Source organism: Bubalus kerabau, chromosome 9, assembly GCF_029407905.1.
Source record: "Bubalus kerabau isolate K-KA32 ecotype Philippines breed swamp buffalo chromosome 9, PCC_UOA_SB_1v2, whole genome shotgun sequence".
NCBI classification, from domain to species: domain Eukaryota; kingdom Metazoa; phylum Chordata; class Mammalia; order Artiodactyla; family Bovidae; genus Bubalus; species Bubalus kerabau.
The window spans coordinates 23,066,554-23,087,149 of NC_073632.1; the positions used below are offsets into that span (position 1 = coordinate 23,066,554).

The 20,596-nt window shown below is 41.5% G+C and overlaps 1 protein-coding gene and 1 long non-coding RNA gene across 7 annotated transcripts in view; one reads left to right on the forward strand and one right to left on the reverse strand.

Moving 5' to 3' along the window:
- Positions 1-3,178: 3,178 nt before the first annotated feature.
- LOC129619634 (uncharacterized) lies at positions 3,179-8,011 on the reverse strand. The gene is made up of 2 exons (XR_008697984.1): positions 6,834-8,011; positions 3,179-3,670 (listed from the first exon to the last, which is right to left on the reverse strand). It is a non-coding gene; the product is annotated as an uncharacterized LOC129619634 (long non-coding RNA).
- A 140-nt stretch (positions 8,012-8,151) lies between these two features.
- Positions 8,152-20,596, forward strand: part of SENP6 (SUMO specific peptidase 6) — a 132,048-nt gene continuing 119,603 nt past the window's right edge. For 3 of the 6 annotated variants that reach the window (XM_055534829.1, XM_055534828.1, XM_055534830.1), the window contains exon 1: positions 8,156-8,857. In XM_055534829.1, the coding sequence (XP_055390804.1) occupies positions 8,806-8,857 (52 nt within the window). In that variant the 5' untranslated portion in view covers positions 8,156-8,805. Of the gene's footprint in view, positions 8,858-20,596 lie in introns of all 6 variants that reach the window. The other 3 variants (XM_055534826.1, XM_055534827.1, XM_055534832.1) reach the window with 2 other exon arrangements.

Sequence of the window (20,596 nt, forward strand, 5' to 3'; positions counted from 1 at the left end):
CTTCAAGTTCTTCATAATAAAGAAATAGAAAATAGAGGAATCAACTGCAGTTGTCCAAATTCAATTCTGACTTATATACAGTTTTACAACTTATAAGATCATAGAACTCTTTTATTTTCACATCTAAAATTTTAAGTCCTCAAAGATGAAGACTGACAGATGAAGAAAAATATACCAACTGGGCAAGTGCACAATGACCATATTTTTGTTTCAAGAAAACATATATATTTATGAAAACAGTAAGCTAATACTGTTAAACTTTTGAGTTTTGAGGTAAATGTCTTAAAAATATAGATTTATTTATTTGCTGTGCTCAGTCGCTCAGTCATGGCCGACTTTTTGCGACCCCATGGACTGTAGCCTGCCAGGCTCCTCTGTCCGTGGAGTTTCCCGGGTAAGAATACTGCAGTGGGTTGCCATTTCCTTTTCTTTTGTTAGCTTAAAATTATTTGAAAATACTGAAAAACACTAGTTACCTACAACCCAAAAACTACTTAAAATTCCATTAAAAAGAAGACAAAATCCTCTATATCAACCTTCTAATCTCTTTCATTGCAAATAGCCTACACTACACAGATTAGCTATATAGACTTATAAATTTATCTTTAAAAATGACATTGAACTAGTCTGTAATTTGGTTTTTCTTTTCAATCAATCATGGATGCTTTCCTGAAAAGTATAAATAGATCTACTTCACTGGTAAACAGCTGCAAAGCATTTCATTATGTGGATACTCCATAACATTTTGATCATTTATCTATCCTTGTAAAACATTAGTATTTTTGGTAGCTAGTTTATTATGTCTGTGATTACTGAAAACACTGTAGTCCCTTTACATTGGGGTGGGGGAAAAGGTTTTGTGAACTTTGAGGTCACCAAAGCATCTTCTTGAAAAACACAACTTTATAAAATGGCCTACATTTACATCATGTTCTTGAGGAATAAAAGAATCAGAGAACAGAAAGGAATGAGGAACATATACACACGTGGATGGAGAAAGAGAAATTATCTTATGTGTTTATATTTATAATGAGACAATATTAAGAAAAATGGATGAGAAAGTTAGCTATAAAATGAGGCTTTTAACCTCACAAGGTGAAGATGTTTAAAGTCTAAAACTCTTGAGTGTAAGTTACCTTTACTTGTTTTGTGTTTTGAAGATTAAACGTGTTGGCTTGCAGAAGAGAGGAAGCAGTTCAAACTGAAAAGTGAAAGTAATGCAAGTTGCAAAACCCTAATCAGCTTGAGTTGGGAGTCAGCATTATAGAACAGTGCTCTCAGAAAATTATGCTGCAAGCCATTACTTCATTCTTATGCTGCTATTAACTGGAAGCAAGGACTCAGGAATCAAGAGCCTAAAAGAAAAAAGCCATCAGCAGAGTTCAATAAACAGGAAAAATACAATGATGATCTAGGAAATACATTTCTTTACCATTTTTAGTGCATTATTTCATGTTTAAAAGCTGGTTTCTAGGCCCACTGATTATATCTACCTCTGGGATCATTATCCAGGATAATGATCGGAGAGTATGAACCTTGGAGACTAGATGGATGTGGGCTCAAATCTCAGTTCTATTCTCTTCTAGGTAGGGGGGGAAAAACAAAAAAATCTTGGAAAAGTTATTTAGCCTATTGGGTCTCAGTTTCTCCTCATCAAATAAAAATAACAGTAGATGTTCAGTAAATGATGGTTATGAGATCTTGATACTATACCTAGTAAATCATACACAGAACACACATACAGTGTGTGTGTGTATAATATATATCTCATATACATAGTATTCCATGTACACACACACACACACACACACACACGCACGCACGAGTGAAATTTTGGCATTTGCAACAACATAGATGGGCTCAGATGGGATTATGCTTAGTGAGATAAGCCATACAGTTAAAGACAAATATTGTATTACTTAAAGTGGAATCTAAAAAATACATGAATGAATATTACAAAATAGAAATAGAATCACAGATACAGAGAACAAGCTAGTGTTTACCAGTAGGGAGAGGAAAGGCGGAGGGGCAAGGTAAGGGTGGGGAATCAAGAGGTAAAACCTCCTATGTGTAAAGTAAATAAGCTATAGGAATATATTGTGTAGCACAGGTCATATAGCCAATGTTTTATAATAACTTTAAACAGTATAATCTACAAAAATTTTGAATCATTATGTTGTAAACTAATATAAATCAACTACACCTCACTTTAAAAAATTAAATAAAAATATATACATAGAATTCCAAATTAAAAACTGCCTATTATCCCCAAGATATAGGGGAGAGGGGCTTCCCCAGTGGCTCAGTGGTAAAGAATCTGCCTGCAATGCAGAAAACGTGCAAAAGATGCAGGTTTGATCCCTAGGTCAGGAAGACTTCCTGGAGAAGGAAATGGCAACCGACTCCAGTACTCTTATCTGGGAAATCCCATGGACAGAGGAGCCTGGCAGGCTATAGTCCATGGGGTCGCAAAGGGTGGGAAACGACTGAACATGCACACACGCAGGCATAAATGCATATATGATAGAGACAAATGGAATAGGACTTTTAAACCCTTGCTACATTTTTTGTCAAATGGCTTTCCAGAAAGTTTACTCTTCTTTAAATTAATAGCATCAGTGAATGAGAATGTTCAGCTCACAGTAGCTTTACCGACTTTAAATATACTTACAATTTTTTGCTAATTTCCTAGTGGGAAAATGGTTATAAATGTGAACTTATAAAAAATAAATACTGGTGGCTGTGAAAAAAAATAATATATTTCTTGTGGAGGAAGGGCCCATGCAGACAAAAGTGCCTAGGATCCAGGAAAGTAAGAAGTCAGCCCTGATCACCCGAAAACTAATATTTATATAAGTTTATATAAATTGTTGACATTGAAGGTATTAATCTGTAGTTATAATTGTTGACACTGAAGGTATGTGGTAGAAATTGACTATTATAAGAAATGTGTTATTTTGAGGATATATTCATTTATAATTTTAAAAAAATTTGTTTTTCACTTAATCAAAAGTTAAAATTTTTAAACATTAAAATTTTAGCAACTAAGCTGCATGATAAACTCCTAGGGAAAAGACTGGAACATGAAAGAGGGACAGAAAAGCATTGTCTAAAAGAACTGGAAGGAAGATGAAGCATAGCAGGATTAAACAAGAGCAAAAATAATATAATCAACAAGTTGAAAGTGAAGTGGAATATTATAATGTGGAAATTACATTCAGTTCAGTTCAGTCGCTCAGTCGTGTCTGACTCTTTGCGACCCCATGGATCACAGCATGCCAGGCCTCCCTGTCTATCACCAACTCCCAGAGTTCACTCAGACTCACGTCCATCAAGTCAGTGATCCAGCCATCCAGCCATCTCATCCTCTGTCGTCCCCTTCTCCTCCTGCCCCCAATCCCTCCCAGCATCAGAGTCTTTTCCAATGAGTCAACTCTTCGCATGAGGTGGCCAAAGTACTGGAGTTTCAGCTTTAGCATCATTCCTTCCAAAGAAATTGCAGGGCTGATCTCCTGGACCGGTTGGATCTCCTTGCAGTCCAAGGGACTCTCAAGAGTCTTCTCCAACACCACAGTTCAAAGCATCAATTCTTCAGCACTCAGCTTTCTTCACAGTCCAACTCACATCCGTACATGGCCACTGGAAAAACCATAGCCTTGACTAGATGGACCTTTGTTGGCAAAGTAAATTACATTAGATAAACATATAACAAAAACATATACAAGATTCTCATGGATTAAAAACGTTCAAGGTTCATTTCTTTTTATTATTTTTCAAAATTTTTTGGCCACACTGTGCATCTGGCACAAATGTACTTTGCCCTTCAAAAACCATCAACCAGACATAATTTGCAGAATCTCTAATTGTCTTTTGAAACTTGTATTTAGTCATGGACTAACCATATGCTTCTAAGTGTAGTGTTTAAAAGAATAAGATTTATAGGTGCATTTTCAAGGAAATATATGTATTAAAAGTGGGTTGCAGGACTACCCTGGCAGTCCAGTGGTTAAGATTCTGCACTTCTAGTTAAGGGGTCATGGTTTCAATCCCTAGTCAGGGAACTAAGATCCTACTTGCTGTGTGGCCTGGTAAACAAACAAAAAACCTGAGAATCCCAGGCTCTACCCTGACCTACTGTATCAAAATCTGCATTAAGAAATTTTAAAAAATAAAATTGGGTCACTATTCTATTAATGACTATTAAGGTCCACCAGCACAATGTCAGAGTCAGTTTATTCAAGTATAGTTTTACAAACAGCATTTTAAATCTGGCTAAAATAGAGGAAACACCAGCTGTGATACAAAGAATTTATAGCCATAGACAGAGAGGAAGCTGTGTTACTATGTATCTATTACCAATACCACACTTTCTTCTGTCAATTCCTAGGTCAAGTTTTTTCAGCAAAATCTTCAAAGCCAAACCCTGGGTTCATACCTGGACTATTGATCCCTTTTAGGGTATCTTTCCTAAATTTCTACCACAATGTAACTTTGGGCAAAGATATTTTCTGGACCTCTGAAAGGATTATGTTAGTCTTTAAGGAGTCTGGGTTCTAGAACTCTGAAGTTTCCTTGGCAATGATTATTTTAAATATACTGTATCCACTTGTTTATATATACTTGTATTCATCTGAATGTAGAAATGTATTAACCTACTGGTGTAAGACTCTGTAGACACAGATAAAAGGTAAAACATGTTTAAAGGCCCTGAAGAAGAAAAGAAGTATTTGAGGAACTGAAGCCAAGTACAAAGCGGTTGGAGCAAAATTAAGAAGTAAAAATGATGCAAGATGAGGTCAGTAAAGTAGGAAGGGAGGGCCTGGTAGATCAATTAAAGGTTTAGGATTTTATCCTAAGAGCAGTGGGAAACCTTTGAATGGTTTTAAACTGAAAGTGCTTTGATCTGATTCATATTAAAGAAAAAAAAAGATTACTGTGGCTTTTGTGTGAGAAATGGATTAGAGGAGGGGCAGAGAGAACAAGGAATGATCTGTTTGAAGTGCTTGTTACTGCAGTATGGCTGAGAGGTGATAGATCCTAGGACTAGGGTGGGGCCACTGGGATGGGGAAAAGTACCATAGATTGAAGATGTATTTAATTAAAAAAAAAAAGAGTCAGGAATGATTTCTAGGTTTCTGGTTTGTGAAGCTGAGTGAATGGCGACACTATTAATGGACAGACAATCCCAGGAGAGCAGTAGCTCTGGGCAGGGTCTCACACTCTTCCATCCTTCCAACGAATCCTGTGAACTCGTTCAGTTCTGTTTTCTTCTGAATTCTACCTGCACAGGACTGTAGCCTCGAAAATGCTGGTCCACTGGTCATTACCACTGATTATTCTTTCTTCAAGGGCTCAGATTGCACATAAACTGAAGGCATTCATGACATGGAGACCCCTGAATACATGATTTTGAAACAGTTTCAGTAGGCCACACTGCCTGCAAAGCTCTCAACCTATGGTGTGGTCAAAACATCCCAAAGATTGTAAATTGTAGAATCAGCACATTCTGCTGCAAAGAAGACAAATTCTAGTGGATTAAGGAGAGTGGGAATGTTGAGAAGGTATTAGGGTGTGTTTAGGGATTGTGATGAGATTGCAAATGGTCACAGTGGTTGTGATTGGAGACAGGGATTTTTGAATTACTGTCTTCAGCCACATTACAGGGAGTTTGGAAGACAGGTAGGTCCAGGGTTTAACCTTGAGAGTAGGTGACCAGAGTGAGTAAGAAGAGATTGGCAAAGCTATGGATTAGAGTTAGCATTTTAGGCAGCAGTACCCTGATTTTATTTTCCTTTTTTTCTGTATTTTCTTTAATGGAATATTTAGAAAAAATGAAGTAGCTTAATATATCCATTGTAATTACTCATTCACTCAAATCTGAAATAGTCTAATTTTTCTTTATCTTATGTACCAGAATTAAACTGTTTAATACAGAAACTAACAAGTTCGTTGACATCTGAATGGAATTTGCTATATTTAAACAATAAAGACACGTTAGGCCTTTTAATAAAAACTGAATGGCTAACTCAGAAAATTGGTTTTGTAATTAGTCATATTTCTAATATCCAAAGGCATTCTCAGTAATATCTCTGAGCTTCAAATTGTATATATAAAAGAGTTAATAATTAAATATTTGTAAATATTCTAAGTATATATTTGCATACATACTAAATACACCTGTTTCAGGGATATATCCTAAATCTGAAGTTTTCTAGGCCCTGAATCCTGGATAAAGGGATACATGATACCATCAATTCTTAGTTGATCATATTTATATGGAAGAACACTGATTTCTGAAAATATCTTTAATTTTATACCTGAATATGGAAACTGATAACTTCACTTGTATTAGTAAATTGCAGACTCATAGAGTAAGAATAACTGAACTGGAAAGGAATCTAGAGACAGTTAATCTAGAGGGTTTCACATTGTGGGTCCCCTGATCAGCAGCCTCTGCATCACCAGTGAACTTGTTAAAAATGCAAATCTAAGGCCCACTCCAGACCCAGTGACTCAGAAACTACAGGGGAGGGGCAGAGCAATCTGTTTTAACAAGCCTTTTCAGGTGATTTTGATGCACGCTGAAGTTTGAGACCCATTGGTTTAATCGGTATTTCTCTTTTAAAACTGGAATCAAGGAATACCGAAGAAATAAACTGAAATTCACACTACTTAAAAATAAAATAGTGGACTTTGAAAGATCCTAACTTAGATTGCTTAAAAGACATCTTTTCTGTAACTGCACCTTCTTACTCATTTCATGGGTATTAGTTTTCCACAGCTGCTGTAATAAACTATCATTAATTTGGCAATTTAGAAATTTATTATCTTACAGTTTTGTAGGGTCAGAGGTCCAACATCTGTCTCATTGGGCTGAAATCCAGATGTCAGCTTTGCTCCCTGGAAGCTCTAGGGAAGAATTAGTTTCCTTGCCTTTTCCTGCTTTCAGAGGCCATACATATTCCAAGACTTCTGGCACCTTCTTCCATTTTCAACGCATGTATGGGTTTTAAACTCAAAAATTCTTTCCAAAAGTTCATTTTAGAATCTGTACAGATGAGTCCAGTCACCCGCATGTGGCTATGATCTACCAGCCTGAGCAGGAGACTGTCATTGGCACACTCTTTGCCATAGACCATCACAACTACCATTCCGTCTCCTCAGGCAACAAAAATAGCAAATGATAACATATTCATTATATCACTAAGTCAGGAAAGGTTATTAGTTCATCTTAAGAAAAGACTTTAAAAGAAGTTTTAAGCAAAGTTTTTTGATTTATACCTTGGCCTTAGGGCAATTAAAATAGTTCATTCCTTGATTGACTCATAGTTTTCCTGTATCATTTTAGTTGCTGTTGAATTTTCATGGATATACAGCATACATTTGTGTTTTTGTTTTTTTTTTCCAGGGAAGGCAGTGAGGGATTTAAGAAAAATGTTCGATTGTTAGACTACACACCAAAAGGAGTCGTGAGTTTCGTGGTGGGACTATGCCTAACTTCTTTCCTTTTCTGTATTTTCCGAATATTCATTAGTGAACATGACATTTCTTTAATTTAAAAAAAAAAAGAAAAACGAACATGACACAGTCACCTGTAGTCACAAGGCCTGAGTGACTGGTAAGGCAGCGGGACGGCTTTTGAAGTTTCAGGTACACAAAAAGACACGATTTTTTTAAAAAAATTTACACTGTCACCCAAAGGGTACTGTAGCAACTTCCTGATGAAAAACATTTTTTTAAAAATGAAGAAGGCCACAAATCACTCTGCACACGTGTGATCGCACTACCTCACTCGACCTTTTCTCTCCAGTTGGCCCGAAGGCCTCCTCAAAGGAATGAACTCAGAGTCCTTCTCAGGCCACCGTGCTGCCACGGAGGCCGAATGCAGCGCCGGCCCGGCCCGCCAGTGACCCAGACCCGGCGTGTGTGGGCCGAGCCGGCGCCGCGCTGGGCCCTCGCCACCGAGGACCGGGCGGCCGGCGCCACGCGGCGGGGCTCTGCGCGGCGCCGCAGCCTCTCCGCCCGCGCGAGAGCCCGGGCTCCCGAGGGGGAGCCGCGCTGGGGGCGGCGGCGGCGGTGGTGGCTGCGGCGGGGCGGGGGCGGGAGCCGGGCGGCAGCAGCAGCAGCGCCCGTGGGGGAGGAGCGGCGGCGGCGGCTGGAGCTGCTGTGGCGACGGACGCGAGGCGGTGGCAGCTGAGACCCACCCCTGTCCACATGGACAGTCGCAGAGGCCTCGGCTGATGCATTCGCGCCTGGGCGGGGTGGGCGGACGGCCGTAGCGGCTGCGGCGGCACAGGGAGCGGAGGGCCCCGGGGGGCGCCTGTGGGGCGCGGAGACCTCGCCGCTCCGGCGCGGCGGGTGCGGCCATTTTACGGCCCGGGACCGAGGGAAGCCTATTTGTGTGCTCGCCTTCTGATCCCCTCTTCCTGCGGGCCCGCGGCTGGGGGAAGCTTCAAGGGCGGCCTAGGCGGGCGGTGGATGGGTAGTCGCGGGCCGAGAGGCACCGGGCCCGGGAAGCGCCGACGCCGCCGTCGCCGCTCGCGTTCGCCCGGCGGGGCCTGAGTCAGCCCGGGCTGCGTGCCTCGCCGCCCGCCCGCGGATAGGCCCCGGGAGCCGGCTGCTTTTGTGTAGGCCCGTCTGGACGAGGCAGCGTCGCCCGCCTCACGGCCGAGTCCTAGGCCCGCAACCCTGCGGCGGCTACCCTCCTGCGGCGCGGCCCCTCATCCTGGCGAACGCGGCGGCGGCGGCGGCGGCGGTGTGGGCCATGGATTAAGGCGGCGGCGGCGGCGGCGTGGGAGGAGGAAGATGGCGGCTGGCAAGAGCGACGGCAGCGCCGGGGAGATTACTTTTCTGGAAGGTACGTCTATTCCTGCCCTTGTGGGGGTTGGGGGTGGGCAGAGACAGGAAAATGTGGGCCCCTGATTCCCGGATCTTCGGTGGCGGGCGCCTGGTGGGTTTGGGGGGCGGTGGAGGACCGGGGGGGCGGGCGGGGGCTCCGGGGCGATGGCTTGGGAGGGAAGGTGCTGCGGGGGCGCCGGGTTCGAGTCCGCCCCGGCGAGGGAGTCGGCCGGGAGCCGGGAGGCTGTGAGGGGGCGGCGGTGGACCGGCCGCGAGCCGGAGTTTCTGGGCGTCCTCTGAGACTGCACGCGTGTCTTTTTTTTTTGACATTTTTTTTGCTTTCTCTATGCAGGCCTGGGGATGAGAGCCGACTGCGCTCGGCTCTTGTTTGGTGTTTGTGCAGAGTTTCAAGTTGCTAAAATGTTGGGTGAAATCGGGGGCCAGACCACTTTGGGAGGGGAGACGTAGTTTTCTGGAGCTTGCTGTAACGCCCCCCTGCCCCCCGCCCCGCGGGCCTTTCTGTTTCGCAGAGCTTCAGGCTTCCTTTTGCAGCCAGCATTCAGATTAGGCCTGGCCCTAAGAAATGTGTTTGACTGAACATATTTTAGGAAGTTATCTGGGAAAAGAGAACAAGATACACAATATCAATTTGGGGGTCGTCACCCAAGCTAACAGACAAAGCTCGAGTGATTCCATTTTTATTCACTTGTGAGGAAAAAGTTAAACATTTGTTGTAGGTAGACTAAGCCAATGTTAAGAAAAGCTACATGTTATTGTTGGAGGTGGTGGTAATGGGTAACAGTATTGGCTCTTTGGCCAAGTAAAAAGATCCCCCAATACAGCTAAATTCGTTGTAGTTGTGGATCAGGCACTGTAATGTTCATTGCTTAATTTGACTGTGGATTCACTGTTTATGCTGGTAATTGGGTTTATTAATCAGTTCGGGAGAGCAGGCCTGTCTGCTGTGCAGTGATTGTTTAAAAAAAAAGGATTAACTCTTCTGGATGATTTTGCAAAGATTAATTTCACATGGGATATAGGCAGTACTTTAAAAATAATTGGAAACATTCTGAATTAAGATAGTACAACTTCACTATGGTACAAAGTCCTGTAAGAGGCTGTCAAAGGATGCTTATGCCGTGTTTACAGTTTTCTTAACTGCATTGGGAACAGTGCCTGGAACACAGTAGGTACTCAGTCCAGTGAACAAATAGAGACCAGTAGAAGTGAGTGGGAAAAGAAATATTAATATTCTTAATTCTTCTTCCTTAAAGTATAGCAGAACAAAAAAAATTTTTTTTACCTTGTTAGGCAAACCAGCCTTTATTTAAAAATGATGAGAGTTTTATATGAGATTTGTAGTAAGAAGATGTGGAAAGCTTGTGAGTTTTCTGGCTTCACTTCATATTTCTTCCATTCTACCTCCATTCTCATTTGGGCTGATTGTTACCTGTCAGAGGCTGAGAGTGGTGCAGCTTGTGTACAGGTGGTGCTATGTGATGAACATTGGGAGGGTGGAAGGAGCATAAATAAGGCCAACAGATACAGGGCTGAGGTAAATTTAAAGCTGTTGCTGCTAAGTCACTTCAGTCGTGTTCCACTCTGTGCAACCCCATAGATGGCAGCCCACCAGGCTCCCCTGTCCCTGGGATTCTCCAGGCAAGAACACTGGAGTGTGTTGCCATTTCCTTCTCCAATGCATGAAAGTGAAAAGTGAAAGTGAAGTCTCTCAGTCGTTTCCAACTCTTAGCCACCCCATGGACTGCAGCCTACCAGGCTCCTCTGCCCATGGGATTTTCCAGGCAAGAGTACTGGACTGGGCTCCCATTGCCTTCTTTTGGTTTTAGCTTATTCTAACTTAAGGGTCTATGAATTCCTGTAGTGGAAGAAACTGAATTTCATCACTTCTTTTTCAGCATTTGCATAAGCAAGTGAATGGTGCCTTATTTAGAATATGAGCATAAGGGGCTGATATTTAGTACTACTAAATAAGTGGAATAATATTTAGGACTACTTATATTTTTTTATATTTAATTCTTTTGGTTCTTTATGCTTTTAGTGATGAGATACTTCAATATAACTTGCCAAATATTCACTCATCAAATATTTATATCAGCCTACTCTGTGCTAGGCACTTTCCCAAAGTAAAGACAGCAGTGCATAAGTTAGATAGGGTCCTTTCCTTCATAGGACTTATATTTTAGTAGGAGGGACTTTTTATAATTAAAAATTAATCCATTTAGAACAATCTTACCGCTTTTTTTTTTTTTTTGCATAGTTTTCTTCTTTATTTAGATCTGCTCAGACCTGACAGCCTACTTAAAATGTCATGCTGCCACACTCACATGTACAAACATGGTATTCCTCTGTTTTATTTTTCGTGGTAGCACTTTTCACATGATAAATTTGTCTTCATGTTTTTTAGTCCTATAAAAATACAAGCTCCATTAAAGCAATAACTTTTTCTTTTCACCATCGTATTTCTTGCACCTGGAGCATCTGTATTTGTTGTTAATGAAATAAACAAGAAGATGATAGTGTATTAAAGGCTATTTAAGAAATACATAGAAAAAGCCATTTTCCATTGTGTTAAGGTCATGAAAGGCCTTCCTGAGGAGGTCACACGTGTGTTAAGGTAATAACTGTGAGACTCGAGTATGGCAGAGACGACGATGCCTGTAAAGGTTCCAAGATGATATAGGATTTCATTTGTTTAAAAAAAGATCATTATGGCTGAAATGTAATAAGTACAGAACACAGTACTACAGATATGAGAGCAGATCATGAAAGTTCATGAATTTTTATTTGATTCTGAAAAGTAGGAAATCATTGAAGAGTTTGGGGCAATGGAGTTAATGATACAATTTATCTTTTTTAAAAAATCACTTCGCACCTGGAGTAAATTAGAGCAGAGTAACAGTAAAAGCAGAGCCATTAGTTAGGAGAATATTGTAGCAGACTGAAAAACAGACAGGCTTGGTTTAGGATGGTGGCAGTGGCCATCAGGAAAGAGGAGTGGATAGATGGAAGATCTGTTTGAGAACTTCTTAATGCATTGCATATTGAGGATCAGAGAAAAGCAGGAATCAGAGATGACTCCTAGGGTTTTGGTTTGAGGTTTTGGTGGGGGTGGGGGACTCCATTTATTGAGATGGAGTAGAGGAATGAGAAGCTCATAGCTCTGCTTTCGTCATCTTAAGTTTGAGGTGCTGGTTTGTTGTCCGTGTTCCAAATACTGCTTTACATTCTCATAAACTGTGAAGTAAAATACTAATTCCAATTCTTTTCCTACCTTCACTAGGGAAAAAGAGAGCTACTGGTTACTATTGTGTTTTATTTTGTCAGTATAGTATCACACTGAAATGGTGTGAATTGAATTAGGCCATTTGTACTGAATTTTTTTCTTCCCCCTCTTTGATTTGTTCCTTTCTCTTCTGTTCACTTAAGGTTGTCTTCTGCCCCTTTCCCTCTTGTGATAGTTTGGGAGGTTTCTTTTGTTCATTCATTCATTAGATACTTAATGAGCAACTATAATGTTGTAGGTACTGTGCTGAGAGGCAGAGTGGAGGCAGGGGGGATTTCCTGGTGGAGTTTCCAGTCCGGTGAAGAGAGTCAGTAATCAAATAATCATACTTGTAAGTGTAAAATTACAGACGTCAAGTACAACAAATGGGGATTATTTATAATTATGAGAATTTGATCTAACTACGAACAAAGCTAGTGGAGGTGATGGAATTCCAGTGGAGCTATTTCAAATCCTGGAAGATGATGCTGTGAAAGTGCTGCACTCAGTATGCCAGCAAATTTGGAAAACTCAGCAGTGGCCAGAGGACTGGAAAAGGTCAGTTTTCATTCCAATCCCAAAGAAAGGCAAGGCCAAAGAATGCTCAAACTACCACACAATTGCACTCATCTCACATGCTAGTAAAGTAATGCTCAAAATTCTCCAAGCCAGGCTTCAGCAGTACGTGAACCGTGAACTTCCAGATGTTCAAGCTGGTTTTAGAAAAGGCAGAGGAACCAGAGATCAAATTGCCAACATCCACTGGATCATGGAAAAAGAAAGAGAGTTCCAGAAAAGCATCTATTTCTGCTTTATTGACTATGCCAAAGCCTTTGACTGTGTGGATCACAATAAACTGTGGAAAATTCTGAAAGAGATGGGAATACCAGATCACCTGACCTGCCTCTTGAGAAACCTATATGCGGGTCAGGAAGCAATAGTTAGAACTAGACATGGAACAACAGACTGGTTCCAAATAGGAAAAGGAGTACGTCAAGGCTGTATATTGTCACCCTGCTTATGTAACTTATATCCAGAGTACATCATAAGAAACGCTGGGCTGGAGGAAGCACAAGCTGGAATCAAGATTGCCGGGAGAAATATCACTAACCTCAGATATGCAGATGACACCACCCTTATGGCAGAAAGTGAAGAGGAACTAAAAAACCTCTTTATGAAGGTGAAAGAGAAGAGTGAAAAAATTGGCTTAAAACTCAACATTCAGAAAACGAAGATCATGGCATCCGGTCCCATCACTTCATGGGAAATAGAAGGGGAAACAGTGGAAACAGTGGCAGACTTTATTTTTTTTGGCTCCAAAATCACTGCAGATGGTGACTGCAGCCATGAAATTAAAAGACGCTTACTCCTTGGAAGGAAAGTTATGACCAACCTAGATAGCATATTCAAAAGCAGAGACATTATTTTGCCAACAAAGATCTGTCTAGTCAAGGCTATGGTTTTTCCTGTGGTCATGTATGGATGTGAGAGTTGGACTGTGAAGAAGGCTGAGTGCCGAAGAATTGATGCTTTTGAACTGTGGTGTTGGAGAAGACTCTTGAGAGTCCCTTGGCCTGCAAGGAGATCCAACCAGTCCATTCTGAAGGAGATCAGCCCTGGGTGTTCTTTGGAAGGAATGATGCTAAAGCTGAAACTCCAGTACTTTTGGCCACCTCATGTGAAGAGTTGACTTATTGGAAAGGACTCTGTTGCTGGGAGGGATTGGGGGCAGGAGGAGAAGGGGACGACAGAGGATGAGATGGCTGGATGGCATCACTGACTCGATGGACGTGAGTCTGAGTGAACTCCGGGAGATGGTGATGGACAGGGAGGCCTGGGGTGCTGCATTCATGGGGTCGCAAAGTGTCGGACACGACTAAGGGACTGAAGTGAACTGAGGGCAGTTTGGAGGGTGACTAGGAGAAGGAAAGGTGGAGAGAGCGCTTTCTAATCAGGCGAATGCAATAGAGGAAACCTGATTTGTTTAGGGAACTGAGAGGACCGTATGGTGGTAGTAAGGAGAGTGTTACAACAGGAGACTGGGGTTAACATCCTCAGGTTTGTTTCAAAAAAAAGGTCAAGGTCTACCGCTTGTAGAATGCTCTGGGGAGGGGCAGAAGAAGGTCAGGGACGTCAGTTAGGAGACTTGTGGTATAGGACAAAAGGTGCTGCTAGTTAGCTCCTTCTCTTCTCTTTTGATATTCTCCTTTTCTCACCTGTGGAACCTCTGGAACGTCTAACTCCTCTCATTTGTTTCTTTTTTTTTTTATGGTGCTCTTGTTCATCCTATAATAGCTTTCTTTCCCTTTATCTTTTTTCTTCTACAAACTAACTGCCTAACCAATATTTTTTCCCATTTTTTTTATCCTTCCCCTTTCATATGTGTGTGTGTCTGTGTGTATTTACTACTTTGTTTTCATTCTGGGCCCCTCTCCCTTTGTGGACTTTGTCTACTAGTTGAAGAGATTGGTCTGAGCTACTGCAGTGTTGTCCTCTATCCAGCAAAACTGCTTATGTTTCCAAATGAAAAGTGTTTTTCATTTTCCCTTAATTATACTTTATTTTTACATACAAGTCAAGTTCAGAATCCAATCCGTTTGTCATTTTTATGGGGGATAGTAAATACTTCATCACATCTCCTGAACTAAAGTACCATTTCTCCTAAATGATTGTCATTCCATGAATATGAATAGGGGCTTTCCAGGTGGTGCTTATTGCAAAATTCAGGCTTAAATTGAAGACAGTAGGGAAAAACCACTAGACCATTCAGGTATGACCTAAATCAGATCCCTTATGATTATACAGTGAAGGTGACAAATAGATTCAAAGGGTTAGATCTAATAGACAGAGTGCCTGAAAAACTATGGAGGTTCATGACCTTGTACAGGAGGCAGTGATCAAAACCATCTACAAGAAAAAGAAATGCAAAAAGGCAAAATGGTTGTCCGCCAAGGCCTTACAAATAGCTGAGAAAAGAAGAGAAGCAAAAAGCAAAGAAGAAAAGGAAAGATATACCCATTTGAATGCAGAGTTCAAAAAATAGCAAGGAGAGAGAAAAAAGCCTTCCTCAGTGATCAATGCAAAGAAATAGAGGAAAACAACAGAATGGGAAGGACTAAGAGATCTTTTCAAGAAAATCAGAAAAGGGAACATTTCATGCACAGATGGGCACAATAAAAGACTTAAACGGTATGGACCTGACAGAAGAGGAAGATATTAAGAGGTGGCAAGAATACATAGAAGAGCTCTACAAAAAAGATCTTCATGATCCAGATAACCATGATGGTGTGATCACTCACCTAGAGTCAGACATCCTGGAGTGTGAAGTCAAGTGGGCCTTAGGAAGCATCACTTCAAACAAAGCTAGTGGAGGTGATGGAATTCCAGTAGAGCTATTTCAAGTCCTGGAAGATGATGCTGTGAAAGTGATGTATTCAGTATGCCAGCAAATTTGGAAAACTCAGCAGTAGCCACAGGACTGGAAAAGATCAGTTTTCATTCCAGTCCCAAAGAAGGGCAACGCCAAAAATGTTCAGACTATCGCACAGTTGCACTCATCTCACATGGTAGCAAAGTAATGCTCCAAATTCTCCAAGCCAGGCTTCAATAGTACATGAACCGAGAACTTCCAGATGTTCAAGCTGGATTTAGAAAAGGCAGAGGAACAGGAGATCAAATTGCCAATATTTGTTGGATCATCGAAAAAGCAAGAGAATTCCAGAAAAAAAAAAGTCTGCTTTTGCTTTATTGACTACACCAAAACCTTTGTGTGGATCACAACAAACTGCAAAATTCTTCAAGAGGTGAGAATACCAGACCACCTTAACCTGCCTGCTAAGAAATCTGTGTGGAGGTCAAGAAGCAATCATTAGAACCAGACATGAAACAACAGACTGGTTCCAAATTGGGAAAAGAGTACGTCAAGCTATATGTTATCACCCTGATTATTATTTAACCTATATGCAGAATATATCATGCGAATGCTAGGCTGGATGAAGCACAAGCTGGAATGGAGATTGCTGGAAGAAATATCAGTAACCTCAAATATGCAGATGACAGCACCCTTGTAGGAGAAAGTGAAGAGAAACAGAAGAGCCTCTTGATGAAAGTGAATGAGGAGAGTGAAAAAGCTGGTTTAAAACTCAACATTCAAAAAATGAAGATCATGGCATCCAGTCTTGTTTCATGGCAAATAGATGGGGAAACAATGGAAGTAGTGAGAGACTTTATTTTCTTGGGCTCCAAAATCACTGCAGATGGTGACTGCAATATGAAATTAAAAGATGCTTGCTCCTTGGAAGAAAAGCTATGATCAACCTAGAGAGCGTATTCAAAAACAGAGACATTATTTTGCCGACAAAGGTCTGTCTAGTCAAAGCTATGGTTTTTCCAGTATGTATGGAGGTGAGAGTTGGACCATAAAGAAAGCTGAGCACCGAAGAATTGATGCTTTTTAACTGTGGTGCTGGAGAAGACTCTTGAGAGTCCCTTGGACTGCAAGGAGATCCAACCAGTCCATCCTAAAGGAGCTCAGTCCTGGGTGTTCATTGGAAGGACTGATGTTGAAGCTGAAACACCAATACTTTAGCCACTTGATGCGAAGAAGTGACTCATTGGAAAAGACCCTGATCCTGGGAGGGATTGGGGACAGGAGGGGAAGGGGATGACAGAGGATGAGATGACTGGATGGCATCACCGACTCAGTGGACATGGGTTTGGGCGGACTCTGGGAGTTGGTGATGGACAGGGAGGCCTGGTGTGCTGCGGTTCATGGGGTTGCAAAGAGTCGGACATGACTGAGCAACTGAATTGAACTGAAATTGTGATAGTGGTCAAGAACCTGCCTGCCAGTGCAGGAGAAATAAGAGACACTGATTTAGTCCCTGTGTCAATAAGTTCCCCTGGAGAAGATGGCTCCCCACTCCAGTATTCTTGTTTGGATAATCCTATGGACAGAGGAGTCTGGCGGGCTACAGCCCATGGGGTTGCAGAGAGTTGGACATGACTGAAGGGACTTAGCACGCTCACATTGTTGTGAGCAAGGTCTTCAGTGTTGGCCTGCTCAGGGGGTCACACCGCAAAGTTCTTCGTTTTAGCCCCACTCCTTTCTCTTTTGATTGTGCTACTGTTAGAAACTATACCATGGTGTCATTCCTTATTTAGTGCTTTAGCCTGTATATTTCGTAGTTGCATTCCAGTTGACTTGATAAATTCTACTTATCACTTGATTTCATGTACTCACATGAAACAGTCGAGTAGAACCTCACATGAAATGGAAGCAGTTTTCATAAGAGATGCATTGAGAACATGAAGTCAAAAGCCAGAATGCTAGGATTCATCTTCTATAGCTCTATACTTACTGGCACTGCGATCTTGGATAGGTAATTTAACCTTTGTGTTTTCATATCTGTAAAACAAGGATAATAACTGCAGTTACTTCATAAGGTTGCCCTGAAGATTAAACATGTTAATATATAGTAAACTCTTAGAACAATTCCAAGCATGTAATTCCAAATACTATGTATAAGTTGGTATTATATTTATTTTCTTAGCAGGTAGAAAAGAGAAAAACTTTTCTTGCTTTTCTGTTTTTAATGCTTGCCTTCTCTCTTATTTGAATTCTAGTTTTTACTTGCTTTCACTTTCACTTTTCACTACCTTTCTTTCCCTAGGTATATTAGCTGATGGTTCTTGATATTCTAGAGTGACTAGTGAGAGAGGAAAAGAGAATGAAGTTATGTATTCTACATCTAGACTTCTATTAATTAGTTGTTATTATACTGTAATGTTAATACAAAAACATTGTATATTGTAATATATTGTAATGTTGCCATTACAAAAGTATGTTGACAATTTGAGGAGGTCAGGAGGTCTAGAGGGGTTATATGATCTAGAGCAAGTTAGGGCATCAGCAGAACTGGAGCCTGGAACCTGTGCTAGAGCCTTAAACTCCTTCAGCATTCCTTTCCTTCTTTCTTCCCTCCTTTCCTTCTTTATCCCTTTGCTTTCCCATTCTTCTTACCTATTTAACCTTTAGGGGCAGGGGGGCTGGACAAGAGAAGGAAAAAATAATAGGGAATTATGGGGACTTAACATTTATTGATTCAATTAGATCTCTCTACGAGGGCAAAAGCCAAAGCCACAGATGTCTTAAGGCCCAACTTCAGAAATTACAATGTCACTTCTGTCACATTTGATTGGCCAGAAAGCCACAGAGCCAGCTCAGATTCAAGGGGAGGGGAACATCATTCATCAGGAACAGTGGAAAAGAATTTGCAGCCATTTTTCCTCTCGCATACCTCTTTGGTGTTTTGTTCTTGTTGTAGTTTAAATACTTTCAACAGAGTCATATTGTTTCTTGAACTTGAGAACTACAGTTCTTTTGAGATCCAAAAGTTTCTAATTTCTAGACAGATTAGGAAGCTAAAGGAAGACAGAAAAAAATACAGCACACATTTGTAATTTTTCTCAAAGATATAAATAGCAACATAAATCAGTTCAGTTCAGTCACTCGGTCATATCCGACCCTGTGACCCCACGGACTGCAACATGCCAGGCTTTCCTGTCCATCACCAACTCACGAAGCTTGATCAAACTCATGTCCATCGAGTCAGTGATCCCATCCAACCATATTACCCTCTGTTGTCCCCTTCTCCTCCTGTCTTCAATCTTCCCCAGCATCAGGGTCTTTTCCAGTGAGTCAGTTTTTCGCATCAGGTGGCCAAAGTATTGGAGTTGCAGCTTCAGCATTAGTCCTTCCAATGAATATTCAGGACTGATTTCCTTTAGGATGGACTGGTTGGATTTCCTCACAGTCCAAGGGACTCTCGAGTCTTCTCCAACATCACAGTTCAAAAGCATCAATTCTGCGGCACTCACCTTTATGGTCCAACTCTAACATCCATACATGACTACTGGAAAAACCACAACTTTGACTAGATGGACCTTTGTTGGCAAAGTAATGTCTCTGCTTTTTAATATGCTGTCTAGGTTGGTCATAGTTTTTCTTCCAAGGAGCAAGTGTGTTTTCATTTCATGCTGCCGTCACCATCCGCAGTGATTTTGGAGCCCAAGAACATAAAGTCTTCACTGTTTCCATTGCTTCACCATCTGTTTGCCATGAAGTAATGGGATTGGATGCCATGATCTTCATTTTTTGACTGTTGTTTTAAGCCAACGTTTTCACTCTCCTCTCTCACTTTCATCAGGAGGCTGTTTAGTTCTTCTTCACTTTCTGCTGTAAGGGTAGTGTCATCTGCATATCTGAGGTTATTGGTATTTCTTCTGGCAATCTTGATTCCAGCTTGTGCTTCATCCAGCCTGGCATTTTGAATGATGTGCTCTGCATATAGATTAAATAAGCAGGGTGACAATATACAGCCTTGACGTACTCCTGTCCCAGTTTGGAACCAGTCTGTTGTTCCATGTCTGGTTCTAATGGTTGCTTCTTGACCTGCATACAGATTTCTCAGCAGGCAGGTAAGGTGGTCTGGTATTCCCATCTAAGAATTTTCCAGTTTGTTGTGATCCACACAAAGGCTTCAGTGTAGTCAGTGAATCAGAATTAGATGTTTTTCTGGAACTCTCTTGCCTTTGCTATGATCCAGTGGATGTTGTCAATTTGATCTCTGGTTCCTCTGCCTTTTCTAAATCCAGCTTGAACATCTGGAAGTTCATGGTTCACATACTGTTGAAGCCTGGCTTGAGCAGTTTGAACATTACTTTGGTAGTGTGTGAGATGAGTGCAGTTGTGCAGTAGTTTGAACATTCGTTGGCATTGCCTTTCTTTGGGATTGGAATGAAAACTGCAGTATCAGTTCAGTTCAGTCCCTCAGTCGTGTCCGACTCTTTGCGACCCCATGAATCGCAGCACGCCAGGCCTCCCTGTCCATCACCAACTCCCGGAGTTCACTCAGACTCACGTCCATCGAGTCGGTGATGCCATCCAGCCATCTCATCCTCTGTCATTCCCTTCTGCTCCTGCCCCAGTCCCTCCCAGCATCAGAGTCTTTTCCAATGAGTCAACTCTTCGCATCAGGTGGCCAAAGTATTGGAGTTTCAGCCTTAGTATCATTCCTTCCAAAGAAATCCCAGGGCTGATCTCCTTCAGAATGGACTGGTTGGATCTCCTTGCAGGCCAAGGGACCCTCAAGAGTCTTCTCCAACACCACAGTTCAAAAGCATCAGTTCTTCGGCGCTCAGCCTTCTTCACAGTCCAACTCTCACATCAATACATGACCACAGGAAAAACTATAGCCTTGACTAGACGAACCTTTATTGGCAAAGTAATGTCTCTGCTTTTCAATAGGCTGTCTAGGTTGGTCATAACTTTTCTTCCAAGGAGTAAGCGTCTTTTAAACTGCAACATAGTCATTGGTTAATTTTTCTTTGATTAGGAACTGATTCAAGAATTTCTGAAACCAAGCAAGCATAAGGAAGAAAAGAGGAGAGTTAGAAACTTTTCCTTCCTTTTTT